Source organism: Caretta caretta, chromosome 8, assembly GCF_965140235.1.
Source record: "Caretta caretta isolate rCarCar2 chromosome 8, rCarCar1.hap1, whole genome shotgun sequence".
Taxonomy (NCBI): domain Eukaryota; kingdom Metazoa; phylum Chordata; order Testudines; family Cheloniidae; genus Caretta; species Caretta caretta.
Genome location: NC_134213.1, coordinates 96,379,581 through 96,394,766, shown reverse-complemented (window position 1 = coordinate 96,394,766; position 15,186 = coordinate 96,379,581). Strand labels below are relative to the sequence as shown.

At 45.9% G+C, this 15,186-nt stretch overlaps 1 protein-coding gene across 6 annotated transcripts in view; it reads right to left on the bottom strand.

Annotated features, from left to right (window-relative positions):
• Nucleotides 1–14,104, bottom strand: part of SSBP3 (single stranded DNA binding protein 3) — a 137,831-nt gene extending 123,727 nt beyond the window's left edge. For 2 of the 6 annotated variants that reach the window (XM_048859758.2, XM_048859765.2), the window contains exons 1-4: nt 13,523–14,101; nt 12,677–12,749; nt 12,409–12,470; nt 10,321–10,405 (exon numbers count right to left, since the gene is read on the bottom strand). In XM_048859758.2, the coding sequence (XP_048715715.1) occupies nt 10,321–10,405; nt 12,409–12,470; nt 12,677–12,749; nt 13,523–13,578 (276 nt within the window). In that variant the 5' untranslated portion in view covers nt 13,579–14,101. Of the gene's footprint in view, nt 1–10,320; nt 10,406–12,408; nt 12,471–12,676; nt 12,750–13,522 lie in introns of all 6 variants that reach the window. The other 4 variants (XM_048859764.2, XM_048859760.2, XM_048859763.2 and 1 more) reach the window with 4 other exon arrangements.
• Between the last annotated feature and the right edge of the window lie 1,082 nt (nt 14,105–15,186).

Sequence of the window (15,186 nt, the reverse complement as noted above, 5' to 3'; positions counted from 1 at the left end):
GTCAATGCTATTAAAACAGCGCAACTTTAAACTGAGAGCTTAAATGAAGGGGGGTGTATTTTAATGATACAGTTTTGCTTTTACATATCTTAAATAAACTTGTCTGGACAGCTGATATTTATCAGCTTTGGCTCATTAAAAAGTGAACTTCTATGGGGAGGGCGGGGAAAGAGACACCTAAAAAGTTACGTAAGCGTCTGCTTTGGAGACTGTTGTTGAAACTCTTAAAGGCACATGGATTTATTCTTCTTGAAAAGACCACCATCCTTTCCCCTCAAATGCCTCCATCCAAAAAGAGATGGGTAGACATGTGCAGAAGATTGTAAAATCAGCATGTTGCTAGGTTGGGAGAAAATTCTACGTTCCTTTTAGGGGTTTTACGGATAATCCTGCAAAGGTGCCAAATGTTAAGAAAATTCCTCTGTTCCGTTACCTATTGGGAAACTCTGGCCCTACTGAACGGATATGAACATGCCTTGGAGACAGAACAGGCATATTTCTTACCAGGGAAGCAGTCTGTTTAGTTTGTGCCTGTGCAAGCATCTCCTTACCAAAGCCACAAGGGAGTGAAGTTTGCTGGCAACCCCCTCTGTCCATGTCCTCTTTTCAATGGAAACGTGACAAAATCGGATTCTTCAAAATTACTGCATGGAACAGGTTCTGCTCTTTTGCAGCAGCAGAACTGGAGTTCCAGCATCACTGCTACTGTAAAAGATGCTGTGGCCAGAGAGCGCAGTACAGATGTAACTGACTTCCTAGTTGGTCACTGATCGGCTACAAGAGGCTCCTAACTGATGGCATTAAACTCCTGTCAACCCCAGCCTTTGGGGACAAATTTTTAAATGGTAGAGTATGCAACGAAGTGGCTAGCACGTGTGCGCACCGATGTCCTCTAACAGACGGAATCCGATTGGCCTCATAGGCGCTATATTGCTCATCACTTTAACGGACGCGAAAGGAGAGGTGCTTAAGACCAGCTCTCTGAAGTCCTGAGAAGACACGGTTGCACAGCATAGCAACCACTATGAAGTCTTACGATATGGGTCTACTACACATAAGCCAAGAACAACAGCTCTTCATTGGTGCTGAAGTGGTACCAAGAACCATGCACGTGAATGGTCTAGAATAGACACTGAATACCCAGAACAACTGCAACACGATTTATCAACTGAGTCCATGGTTAGCCTACCTAATACACATCCAAACACTTTACATCTCTTAGGGCAGTGGTTCTCAATCAGGGGTATGGGTGCCCCTGGGGAAAGCAAAGGTCTTCCTGGGGTATATCAACTCATCTAGATATTTGCCTAGTTTTACAACAGGCTACATAAAAAGTAGTCAGTACAAACTAAAATTTCATACAGATGAAGACTTGTTTTATACTACTCTATATGTTGAGCTGGAAGTATAATATTTATATCCCAATAGTTCTATTTTATAATTATATGGTAAAAAAAGAGAAAGTCAGCAATTTTTCAATAATAGAGCGCTGAGTCACTTTTATATTTTTATGTCTGATTTTGTAGGCAAGTAGTTTTTAAATGAGGTGAAACTTGGGGTACGCAAGACAAATCAGACTCCTGAATGGAGTACAGTAGCCTGGAAAGGTTGAGAACCACTCTCTTAAGGGGACACAACATCCTGCCTTCCACACTGAGATGCACAGATTTGAAATGGTAAACAATCCTGTCCCAAGAACAGAGGACACTGACAAAACAGATCTTAACAGCTACAATGTACAATGTTAGAGCTACAGTTTAGACCAATGGATAGGGGGAAAAAAAGAAAAAAAAAATCTTTAAAACACCAAGATCATCCCCTACAGACACTAGTTTAAAGGGCACCAAACAAAGGCATTGTGCAATCACATTTAAACTAGCACAGACTGCCAGGTTAGTGGAAGTTGTGGAAACAAGGCCACAAAAAAGCTGAGGTTTTTTTTGTTGGTAGTGAAGGAGTAATAGGAGTGGAGAATACCTCTACAGATACCTTAGGGCACATCACCTCCCTGAGAAGGCAACACCTTCCACAGTACAGCACTTGCAGAGAACAGTCTTGGCCTGAGGAGTTGGCAGCTTAGTTTTCAGAGTTCAAAAACCACTGTCTGGATCCTATACTTGGTGTGTGGCCATTGAGGGAGCAGGACTGAAATACATATTATCTTATTCTGCCCAGATGAGGCTCTATTGAAGGAGCCTCAGCTTGTCCCCTATTGATTAAATTTGTGTGTTAACACCAATAATTTAAGCCTTTTAGAAAAAAAATATTAACACCACACCTGCTGTCTCTGCATCGCGTAAGGCAGCGGTTCTCAAACTGTGGGTTGGGTATGAAAGACACCCCTCCCCATACCCCCAGTCTCTACTTGAGCCAAACCGATCAGAGAAAAGACTTCCAGAGAGCAGTGACTGGGGTTCGGAGACACACCTAGACCCCTCCTGACAAGGGTGACAAGATTAAGATGTCTCCATTAGCATACAAAATGAAGAACAGAGTCAACTTCCCTAGCCCCATCTGCATGAAAGATGGGACAGGGAGACATCTCCATTTGCATACAGAATGGAGAACAGAGAACCGCACTGAACTCTGGGACCAGAAAAGCAGGGACGCACTGCATCATGGGGGATCTCTGCTCCAGATGTTAATAAACCTACGCCTGCACACACCCAGCTCAGCAGTTACCAGGCCAATTCTAGTAATGAATCCTTGAATGATTTCCAAAATACTGAAGCAGCCTAGTTGCATTGTGAGCTCCCTGGAAGAAAACATCACCCATAGCAAAGAGTGATCAGCTCCTATTGTCTAGCCTAAAGAAAACCCTTAAGTCATCAGTTTACCTATAAACAAATCTAGCGTTCTCCCTTGAACCATTTTATTTTCTCGACAAAAATTCCTACTCACCCTCCAGTCAGCGTTCTGATGCATGGACCCAAACTCTGCATCTGTTCCACTGGGCTCCGTCTCCTAACTGATTGTGCTGGGGGCTCTGCCTGACTCCAGCACTCAGGACCCTGAGCTACCACCATCACCTGGGAACCCTGAACAGTTCAAGTTCCATGGAGTGGATGAGCTCTCTCTCTCTCTCTCTCTATTTTCTTTTCTATCTCAGGTATTAATGTAACCTATGTTGGTTTAGGCTCTCCTTGTGTAGTTATCACTACTATTCAATAAAGAAGGGGTTGTCACACCTTGAGAGTGCTGATTGACCTGGTCTGCTCAGACCTGCTCTGTTAGTGTGTGTGTGTGCTCATCTGGTTCTAGGGCTGGAGGAACCCAACCCTGGGGAACCTAGGTCCTGCAGGATAGCTCCACTGGGAGGGGACTTGCAGAAGGAAGGAGTAGAGCTCCATATGAACACACAAATGACATAGGCAGTACAGTAAGTCCTCATTTAAAGTCATCCCGGTTAATGTTGTTACGTTGCTGATCAGTTCGGGAACATGCTCATTTAAAGTTGTGCAATGTTTCCTTATAACATCCTTTGGCAGCCGCCTGCTTTGTCCACTGCTTGCAGGAGGAGCAGCCCGTTGCAGCTAGCTGGTGGGGGCTTGAACCCAAGCGGACCAGTAGCCCCACTATCAGCTCCCTGCTCCCCTAAGTTCCCTGTACAGCAGCCGCCCAGCAGGCTAGCAATGGCAGTTCAGCTGTCCCTCCCCTCACTGCCATGTGCTGCTCCTGCCTTCTGCCTTGGAACAGCTCTCCAGAGCCTCCTGCTTACTTGGTGGGGGGGAGACGGAGGCAATGTCAGGGTTTCCCCCTGCTCCTGCACCCCGCTTACCCCATCTCCATAGAGCTGAAGGGACAACACAGGGTTCAGGACCAAGCGAGCTTCCTGGCAGGAGCTGTGGTCTCAGCTTGCTGATTAATTTAACAAGGTAGGGTACTTAAGAGTGGTGTCAGCATGCTTAAAGGGGAAACGCGCACCTCTCTCGCACACACAGGGTGCGTCTCTGTCTGCCATGCTGTCTCCCCTCCCTCCGTTCATTCTGCCTTGTAGAGTGTGAGGCTACCTTAACAACGAGTTAACCCTTGTGGGCTTAGCCAATTACTAGTTAATCATTTAGCAGTAAGGCATTCCCTGGGAAATATCCCACCCTCTGACTCCACGACCTCAACCAAGCTTCACAATCATCATCACTGTGTACAGTATTTACTTGTTTGTTTAAAACTTATACTGTGTGTGCATGCATATATATCACACACACTATACAGTCTTTTGTCTGGCAAAAAAAAATTCCCTGGAACCTAATCCCCCCATTTACATTAATTCTTATGGGGAAATTGGATTCGCTTAAAGTTGCATTTTTCAGAAACATAACCACAACATTAGGTGAGGAGTTACTGTACATTAATAGAATTACAGAACCCCAACCCCCAAACACCCCGAAGAGTAACCCTAATAAATGAGCATACCCAAAAGTAACGGGCACATCTGGTAACAGGGGTTGCCAGGACTAGCTTAGACATGCTAGGGCCCAAGCCCAAGGGCTTCAGCCCTGGCCATCAGGGCTTAGGTTATAGGCCCCCTGCCTGGGGCTGAAGCCCTTGGGCTTTGGTTTTGGGCCCTCACCTGGGACTGCGGGACATGGGCTTTGCCCCCTCTCCATCCCCGAAGGCAGTGGGGCTTGGGCAGGCTCAGGCTTGGGACCCCCTCTTGGGGTCCTGTAGTAATTTTTGTTGTCAGAAGGGGTCCCAGTGCAATGAAGTTTGAGAACCCCTGGCATAAGGGATTTCCAAAAGGTACCGTTTAACACAACAGGTGATTTTTAGACCTTCAAAAGAAAGAAAAAAACCATGGACTATTAGACATGTGAAGCAAATGAGATATTTTTGCAGAACCAGCCATACCATCTTTTCCAGGACTAATCACAGCTTTCCGTGCACTGCCCATTAATCCTTTAGAAATGCATCTTTCAACAAGACAGGAGAAGTTGGACAGGAAGAGCTGGGTTGATTTACATTTTTAAAAATCATTTAAACCATTAAAAAAAAAACCCAGTGCTTTATTTTACATACAGACACAATCCAATGATCTAGTATTCTTACCCCATCAGCCGCCCTAAGGGGGACAGACACCTTTTGAAACCTATATATGAATGCAAAGGGGGGGGGGATTGGTTTTTGTGTTTTTTTCAAATCTCGTGACCAAAGAGCGATTTTTCTCGATACTTCTCGCCCTCTCAAGTTCAGCTTGAAGGAGGTTGTGCAGACAGAATAATGCCACAAAAAGTATGTAGCGACAGTCAACTAGATTTAAGTTCATTTTCTGTAGCTTGAGGCCAAAATCGACTAAAGTGGTTCTGGTGATCAAGTTTTCTGCAATTCCCCATTCTATGTATTAGCTATTTGACGGAAATTCACTGCGGTATTTAAACTGGCAGTCATCACAGCTAACTCAAATTGTATTGGCTTTCACAATGTTGAAATGCTGAACTGCAACCATCAATCGGCCAATTCTGAGATAACGTGGTGGTTGAAATTCCCTGTCATGCTGTACAATCCCTTTGTAGCTCACCGGCTCAGAAGATGCACAATGAAACCTGCAACAAGAGTGTCTGGCAACACAGCGCACACTGTAATATGAGTGTGCTTACAGAGGGGCTTTGCCTAGAAGCAAGATAAAGGCAGCCGTGCCAATAACAGTAACCTCCAGAGAGAATATAACATTTTCTATTGGAAACGCACACAAAAATACTGAAACTGGAGACAGATTTTGGATATTTCTCCCTCACACTCCCTTTTGATGTTTTCACAACCCCAAAATGAAGCAGAGAATAAAACGTATCCAATTCGACCAGATTCCCACTGCACGCAAGATCCAAAAAATAAAGTACATTAATTGATAAGGATTGCGTACAAAGTTCAGACAAGGTCAAATTAGAAGAGTCCACTGGAAATCAACGTATGCAGCTTAAAATGAACATAATTTTTAATGCTTTTTACTATTGGATAAACTGTTTCTGTAGATGTTGTGGAATAGGCTGGCTATAGCAAAGCTACAGACAAGAATAATTTATTGAGGAGTGTTGGCTTTTCACACACACTGGAAAGCTACAGTGTTTGGCTTGGTCTGGATAGAATAATGACCCCTAACACAATCCTGCTCTTATACATTACGCTCCCACTACCAGGTATTATGGCACAGCATCTCATCCAAAGCACAGCATCTTTCAAACTAAGCTAAGAGCTCAAACTCTGTGGAAACGGCATTTCCTAACCAGGTGAGGACCTGGGTTAATCAAGACGTCATGAAAAGTCGTGAGAGACTGAAGTGAAAGAGTGATTTTTATTTAAATATTAAAATGTGATGGGGGAAATTGGTAATTTCTCCTGCTGCTACTATTAGTTTTCATAAGGTTATATTGGGAAGTGAAATGGAAATTACACAGCATGCAAATACCACACTTAACGCTCTGCTAATGAAGCATGCTGCTGCTCTTACTCCAAAGCGTGTGTTCCCTAAGCCAGCTGATCTTGAGAGATGTGCCTCTTCATGTGGCCCAATGACCACACCTCCAAGGTAAACAATGGGAAAGCAGCATGGAAGGGAAACTTTCCAAGTTTAAAGTGTATTTCAAACTGGTGTATGATTTCTGTGCTAGGCACCAGGCACGAGCGGTTTTAAGACCAAAACATCTAGAGCTGATTATTTTACAGTGCTCCATTTACACAAAGGTGAAAGTTGAGAGTAGTCCACAAATGTATATCGGAGCAACTGCAAAGTCTATTGGTAAATAAATGTCGTTTTATGCATTGCAGACATGTGCAACCTCCAAAAACCAAGTTCTGTAATTGGTGATGATTAAACAATGTTCTACAAATCTGTGACATGCTGTATAATGGGTTATTTTTACCACATCCAACACACACTATTAGTTATCTGGCCACTCTGTTCACGATTTGCAAACCGCACAGGAACAGTACTGCCAGCCCCTTCACACTCAATGAGCAAGGGATAAGGAATCAAACCCTGGTTCAAACCACTGAGCAGCCCCATAACTTTAGGTCATGCAAGATTTGCAGGCAGTTCTTCACACATTTTCAACACTCCTTTCAGCTTCAGCAACAGATGTTCTGCTTTGGAACAGTAATTTAAGAGGAAGTTCAGAAGGTGACAAGAGCCTCCATTTAGACTTCGGCGCTCCTTAGTAACCCTGAGGGGATAAATTTTCCCCCGACTCCACCTCCCCAAACAAGAATATCCTCTGCCTCCTCATCCTTCCACATATTACATAAACAAAGACTGGCACGAACACCACCCTACAACAGAACTCCCAATGGAAAAGACTAGTGCGTCAACAAGAGACCGCTTTGGTGTTGCCATTGAAGGAGAATCTAGCATCACTGCCCCATGAACGTGCTATGTCTCTCTGCATTTTCAGAGCACTCACACAAGAGCCATGGGCCATGTACCTGTCTCTCGGAGAAATGGGTTCCTATTCACATAAAAAGGTTATCGTTTGCTCTTTCTTTGGTCAATATTTAAGTTTTATACAGGTAGTTTCCTCACCCTGTAAAGTACACTACATTCTCCTGCTGTGAAAACATTGATTCTTGAGGAAAAAACCCTTAAGCATCTGCAGTAAGCAACAACGTGAAGCAGAAACGTAATCAACCACTTTAAGGCCAATGAGAGGATGATGAGAATAAAACTGTAACTAAGAAGGGAGAGGAATGGGGAGAAAGCAAATCTTCTTATGAGTCTTCATAATAAAACTAAAAAGGTAAAGTATTAGGGCTGTTATGAAACTGTATTACACTGAGAATCAAACAACAATCAGGATTGTGTCTATTTGCTGTAAGCTTAAAGCAACATGTATTAAAGAAGTCTGTGACTCTAATGCACTCATGCCTATTGTTAGAATTATTACCAAGCTAAAAAAGATTAATTTCTCTAAATACACTAAATCCTCAGACACTATTGTAAGGCTGCTGCTAGCATTGCTATATCTTGGCTGTGAATACAATCAAGCACACCTTTTGTTGTGCATATAAGACCCACCCCAAAAAAAATCTGGCCTGCTGTGCCAATCATGGAGTCTTAACACATTCAGGAAACTGAAAATTACAGAAGAGATGCTTCAAGAATAACTGTCCACTAGGACACAGCTGCAATCTCCAGCAGAGTTTTCAGGAACTTGAGTTATCAAAGTTAGCCTTAATATGAAAGGTCTGCTGGCAAGTAGTCAGTCACTTTGTATCTCATACTCTTGATTATGAAGTCTAAGCTTTTAATTCAATCTATCTAAAAAACAATACATGAAGGACCTTGCCACATCATTTGAAATATTCTGAAATCTGCAGTGCATACGGAATGGCACATGTGATACAAGAGTATTCACCAATGGTCAGCAAGTCACAAAACAAAATTCCAAGGAAGAGAGGAAAAATCACAGTAGAACACACAGACCCAAGGAAATCGGAGCAATTTCTGCCGGTTTCCCCTTGTATTTCTCTAGGGGACAGCTCAGCAATTCCCGATTGGCTTATATCAAGGGGGAATTCTACTTCTGCATCCTGAACCACTATTGAGACATTTATTTTTTAACCAGTTCTGAAAACATGTGCTAGCTTGATGGAAACACCACCTTTAACACATTCACAGCAAATATTTTCAAACAGCACTTCACTATTTATATCCCATGAGCTTTCATGCTTTGCCACCCCAGCAACAAATGCCTCACCAGGCAACGGATGGAGCAGTTGGGAGGTCTTTAGTGTGGTCTGGAACTCATCCACTGCGTCATATTTACAGGACAAAACCTTACATATGTTCTAAAGGAGACTGGCAGATGCACAGGCAGGTTCACGGCAGTAACAACAGGAAAGGAAAAGGTTCTGTACCATTTTCTCCTGAAGATACTGAGCTGGACAGGAAGAAGAGGGCTGCTGTTGCTGATAGTAAAATGAAGCTCACTGACATTTTCCTGTAGCAACCTAGCCCAAGCTTGCATCAATTCCTCAGTTCACATTCCACGGTCACTATCCTAACAACTTATGTTCAAGTTCATGTGAATGCTAGAGTCTTAATTGAGCAGTCTCGTCTGCGCAGGAGCATTTCCCCCCTCCACAGCTCCACCCTTTATTACCCTGGATTCCGCCCTGGAAGAGGTCATGGTAGAAGTGACACTGATGACAGAGGAAGATTCCCACTAGTCAAGTCTGATTTAAGTGCCAAATTGTTTCATAAAACACTCAGAGCACCAGCAAGATTATCTGGCTACTGCAGTTTTAAAGGTGTACCTCGGAGGCCATGCTGATATGACCTGATCCAAAAAGAACAAAGTCTGCTCTTATCAAGCATCTTCAAATCCTTCCACTCTGAAATCACCACTGCCAGCAAGCCAGGGTCTTTAGAACAATTCCATCCCAGAGACTGACAATTTGCAAAGTTTGCCTAGGAGTACACAGAACAGTCAGCCTAACATGTCCACCAACAGTTTCAGAAGGCTGCAAAGCCTCAAGCAACAGCAGCCCTGTGACTTCTAGTCATGGAGTTGCTCAGAAAGCATTTTGCCCTGTATTACCGAAAAAAAAAAAAAAAAAAAAGCCAGCTGCCGATACCCTTATTATGCACATCTGTTATTTACCTGGGATCCCCTGGACATAAATCTGAAGAACAAACAGTCACTGCTTCACATCCAATCCCAGAATATAGCCTGTCCAACCTGTTCACTCCCAACCAATACCTAAATCATTTTCAAATAATTTCTCTCTTCCAGACACTCCACAGCCCTTAAAAACCGGACCTTCAACAAAAACGGGTTAAAGAAAAAGACTGCAATGCAGTCTTAATGAAATGAAGTACCTTTATATTGATATTTTTGAGACAGGATTATTGGACGTCCAGCGCAAGCTTCCTAGTAGCCCTAAGTGCACTTTGTCTGCAATGAGTGGAGAGAGTCCGTGCCCCCCCCCCACCACTAAAGAAACTGCACTTTGAAGATTTCCCCCTTTTCAGATCCATAGATTACATACCAGCCTTTTTGTTGCACAGAAAAAGGTAAAGGAGATGTCCTCAACATAAGAAATCTCAGTAGTGCTCCCCCAAAGCACAGCTACAGTAATGCTTTGGTGTCCATTGTTATACAAAACTACTTAATTCCACCAATAGTCGGAATACCTTTAAGCACTCAAGATAAACATCTGAACTAATTTACATAATTGCAACATTATGGAATACTGTTCAACCAAGTCAGAACACTCGTGATTTAAAAAAAAAAAGTACGGCCAGTTGGCTAAGTTTGCTTTTGGTGTGTTGAAGAGGATCAAGCTATCTGACCCCCTAATTACAACAAGGATTAAAAATTGGTTACTCACGTAATCATGAAAGGCTTTTGCTTCACTTGAATGTTCACAAGTATCTCGCCTTTCAGGAGCTGCACAGTAAAGGTCCCAAAATACACTGCATGGCAGAAAAAGCAAAACAGGATCCAGTTACTAATTATTACCTATATACTAAACAGCAAATGTACAGGGCCATAGTACAAACTGTGCCAACAGTTCAGTAAAGGTAAACAGCTTTCCACCTCAATTGGCCTGTAGTCGAGAACATTTAAAGTCCATCAGAATCATGCATCCCATTTCATTCCATTCAAACCTTCTAGCAACAACTCCAAATAAAAGCATTTCAAACTGGGTCACCTTAAACATTTTAAGAGACAAAATTAGTCCTGGTAACAGTTACAGTGAGCTGGCAATCTGCTGAAATGAAGAAAGGTAATTCATGGACTTCTAAAACCTCAACTTAAGAGGTTATCAACATTGTCATCTCAGGATGCCTCTTCTCTCCTACCCCCAAAAGGTGTTCCAGTAGCCAGCTGTTTCAGCTTGTTCAAACCTCCTTTCTACACTTAAAATTTTGAGCAACCCTTTACAAGAATCCAGTCTGGAGCTTCAAGTTCCAGTGTTAATCTACTGAACCTTGAAATAACGCTTCTCACATGTAGGAAGTATTCCCACAATGAGTACAACCCAAACACAGAAATTTCACTTTGGCATGGGAAGCCATACATAAAACTCTCTTTGATCGCTTTGGTGTTGACTGCGCACAGGATTTCTAGTTAAGAACATCTCAAAGCGCCCCTAGACTACTCTCCCTCAGATACAGAGAGCCCCACTCAGCATAGCATGTAGGTACTGACTCATTACTTCTTGTTGACCTGCACTGATTGCAGGGCAGCATCTTGCCACTTGAGAGCCTGAAGTTGACTGGATGGCAATCCAGTGACAGTATTAGCATATATATGGCAGCAGGCAGAGAGAAACCCGTTTTGCAGGATCCAAAAGCCTTCATTCTATACCATGTTCCCCAAACCCTTCTTCTTTAACCATGTTACCCAACATGCAGGCAGGGGCAGAAGTTAGACTGCCTATGTATGCAACATAACCCAATTCCCTCCACAGGTCCAGTAATACCACAGATCTGATCTTCCGAGACGAGTCTACGCTATATGCTTTGTATGTCATAAGCATCCTGCACTAAGTTGGCAAATGCAATTAGGAACTGGTTTTCTCAGCTAATACAACATTCTCCATGACTGGCTGCAGGGGAACTCACAGCGGCTCCAGTCTCAGCCACTCCCAAACGCAAAGTGTCTGCTCTGGAAAACTGGGAGGCGTGTATGCCTGGTTTTCCTGAATTTTGGCAATATGACCAAAATCTCTCTCAGTCTAGCCAGTATGTTTGTTTGGTTTATTTAAAAAAACAACAAACAAACAAAAAACAACACACCTGCCGCATGCTCACAACGCTACTGCAAACTTTAAATGAAAAGGCATTTGAAATCCATTAACAGTAATTCATGGACGCAATTAGTCTTCCCTTGCTTCTCAGGGCAGAACAGTAGATTCTCCAGAAACTTAGGAGCCCTGCAAGTTTGCCACAACAAAACACCTTTGCCAAAGATAAGCCACAAAAACAGACCTCTTACTGGGTCTGTCTAACTGTTATTTCCACCAGTCGGCACTGAATGGAAAATGGCATCTCCTCCCCTCACCCAAAAAGAGCCCCCAAAAGATCAAGTCATCCTGAATCACCATCTCAAAGAAAGCAAGAGATCCTTTCTGCCCTTGCTTTAGAATGATGCAGAGGGACAGGCAAGCATTTATTTTGATACCCTGACTATCCAGCGAGAAGAAGAAAGAAACCAACAGGAAGTTCTCCCCTTCTTCCTTGTAACAAAGGACAAGTTTCTACTCATGCCAAAGGAAAAAAAAAATTTTATCCCTTAGTAAAAGGCCACAGTTCACCACCATACCCTGTTACTACACAGCATTTATTTATCAAATGAGACATGGATCAAGCCAAAACTTTTACCTAGGCTATTTTTTTTCTTCTTACAGGCGGGTTAAGATCAAACATTTTTCTTTTATTTTTTTCAGGGGGAACTAGGAATGCACACTTACCACCACCATGAATGTAGAAACCCAGGAGGCTCTCCTAGTGTGATATTTTTTTCCCATCGGATCTACAAACAAGAAAGCGTGCAAATCGGTTAGATGAGGCGGAGCGAGAGGAGAGAGGACGCTCCTCCAAATAGCCAGGAGGCTCTGAGGCCAACTAGCAATAAATGGCAAAAGGTGATAAAAATTCAAAATGGAGGCCACAGTGGCTGCTTCTGAAAACAAAGGCTATCAGGGGAGGGGGGGGTCAAAAATAAATAGAGACACTTACCTCTGATAAAAAGGTCTGTGCTGATTTCTGCGCTCCTACATGCAGCAAATATTCATAGACGTATAAAGCTAACCTGTAAAAGTACAGAAAGAGAGAGACACCATTACACTGGGAAATACTTCATGAAACCGTCCCACTCCGACAAAACAGTGCCTCCTCTCCTGGGAGATGCATGCCAAAACCTATGGCAGGAAAGGCCCCACCACCACCCCCAGAGTGGGAGCGATGGAAACTGCCCTTCCTCTACCCCCCCTCCCGCCCCAAAAGTTGACCCTACTTTCGTGCAGGAAACAAAATTACTTCTCAAGGCACATGCACAATCCAGCATGCAGCCAGCATCCCCAGTCACTGAGCCAGCCGCGGGCAAGCCAGAGCCCCAGCAACTCCACACACACAAAAGGGGGGGAAAGGTTGGTTCAACCCTGGAAGTGCATGAGGAAAGCTGAGGGTATAAGGATATAGGGAGGGGGCGGGAGGACAGAATGCTTCGTCTCCAGTCCCTTTGCCCCAACCTCCTCTGCCTGCCCCAGCTTACAAACTCCAGCAGCCAGCACTAAGCCAGGGGGCCAGACGGGGAGCAAGTGATCGTGCCCAAACAAAGCCCCTCGCCCCTTACACTTGCATGGACGGACAGACAGGGTCAGACAAAAGGACGCGGTGGAAGCAGCACGTCCCCGTCGTCCCGTCCGTCCCCGTCCCCCCGCCCCGGACAGAGCAGCAGCCAAGTCTGAAAAATGCCCTAAGGGAGACCCCGTGAGAGCGGAGCCTCCAGCCCAATCCGAACCTCCAGCTCCCCGAACCCCGCTCCAACATCGGGGCTCGCCCAGCGCCGCAAGCCCTGCTTACTTTTCTCGAGCCTGCCCGTCCGAGGGCACCGCCGAGCCTTTGCCTTTGGCGAACATGGTCCGCAGGAAGGAGGAGGCGAAGCCGCCACTGGCTCTGCCGCCGCTGCCTAGGTCTCTTCGGTGCCGCTTGGTCTCCCAGCCCCGATCCCCTCGCTCTGGCTCGCCCCGGCCTTGGCTGCCTCCCCGCTGGCTCGCTCCGGCTCCAGCTGTCAAAGCCCCAGCCCCAGCCTGGCCCCCATCACCCTGGAACCGCTCCTGCCCCAGCTCCTTCCCCGGCTGCCGCCACCACCACGGCTACTCCGAGCTCAACCGAACGTGGCTACCCTGGGATGGAACGCGGCGGGCGTCAACGTTCCACAATTGATACACGCCCCGGCCAATCGGCGACCGGCGGGGGGCGGGGCCGCCCCGCCCCCAAGCGGCATGTTAAGGTAATACGGAGCTAAATGCGAGAGCTGGGCTATTCCGCGGTAGGCGGAGGCGGCCGCCTTCAGCCTGCCTCGTAAAGGGCCCCATGGGGTGTGGGGCTTCTCCTGCTGCTGGAGGCCTGGGGGTGTGCTGGTCCTGCCTACCTCACCCTCTGGCTTCCTCTTCCCTCCCAGTGTTCCCACCTATCTCCCACGTGCCCTGCCCCCTAATTCCCCCACCCTTCCCCTCTTTCACCTCCCACCTCCCTCTCCACCCTGTTCCACCCCTATGAGCCACCCCCGCTAGCTCCCTTGCCCTAACGCCCCGTTCCCCTACCCTCCTCTAGTCCCAAGACCCCCAGCGGCCACCCTCCCCAGCCGCCCTTTTCCACCCCTCCCCTGCCTTGCTCTTAAATCCCTTTACCCTCAGCTGCCCCCAGTCTACCCGTACCCCCCGTGTAGCCCCGTGCCTCACCCCCCCCCCTCGCTGCTCACTTTTTTTCTTGAGGCTATTTCCCCTCGTGGGGAAGCGCTGGGTGCTCCTAGGCACCCAGCCCAAGCTGTCTCGGGGGACCATGCCACCCCGCGTCCGAATTGCCCTGCCGTTGGCAGGCGAGGACTCGGAGCGCCTCACGCCGGGGACAGGGGGGAGCCTGGCGCAGCGCCGGAGCCATCGGAAGTGACTGGGGGCGTGGGGCAGGCGCCTGCTTTTTAAACAAGGCAAACTTGAAAGTCCAGGATGAGGGAGGAAATTGACGAGGGTTCGAGCTCCGTGACCCAGGCGAGGAGCCTGGCTGGAGCCTGTCTTAACCGACAGAGCCACAGGCCAGAATTTGCAATTCATGCCTCTCTCTCCAGTGTGAAGTTAAAAACTCTTGATTGGGAGGAGGGGGGCGGGAGAGGCGGTGTTTCCAGCCCATTCCTTCATGTCTGTTTCTCTTTAAAGGTGATATAAGCTGGTTGGTACTGTCCCTTTAAAAGAGACAAGCTGAAAAAGCCGTGTACGCGCCGATTGGCTGCCTGTTTGGATATATCCTAAGGGGAGCCTTGAAACTGTTCGCCTTGGTTGATTTTTTTTAACTGCGCTGTTCCAATAAACAAGTAACGCCCCTCCCCCTTACATGCCTATCACCAAACAATTAGAGGCTAGGTCAGTGTCCCGGGGAAAACACAGTGGAAGTAGGGAAACTCAGCCTCCCGGTTAATCTAAGCTAAAACACCACACCAGCCCATTAAATTTCACTGCCGTTGTGCTAAT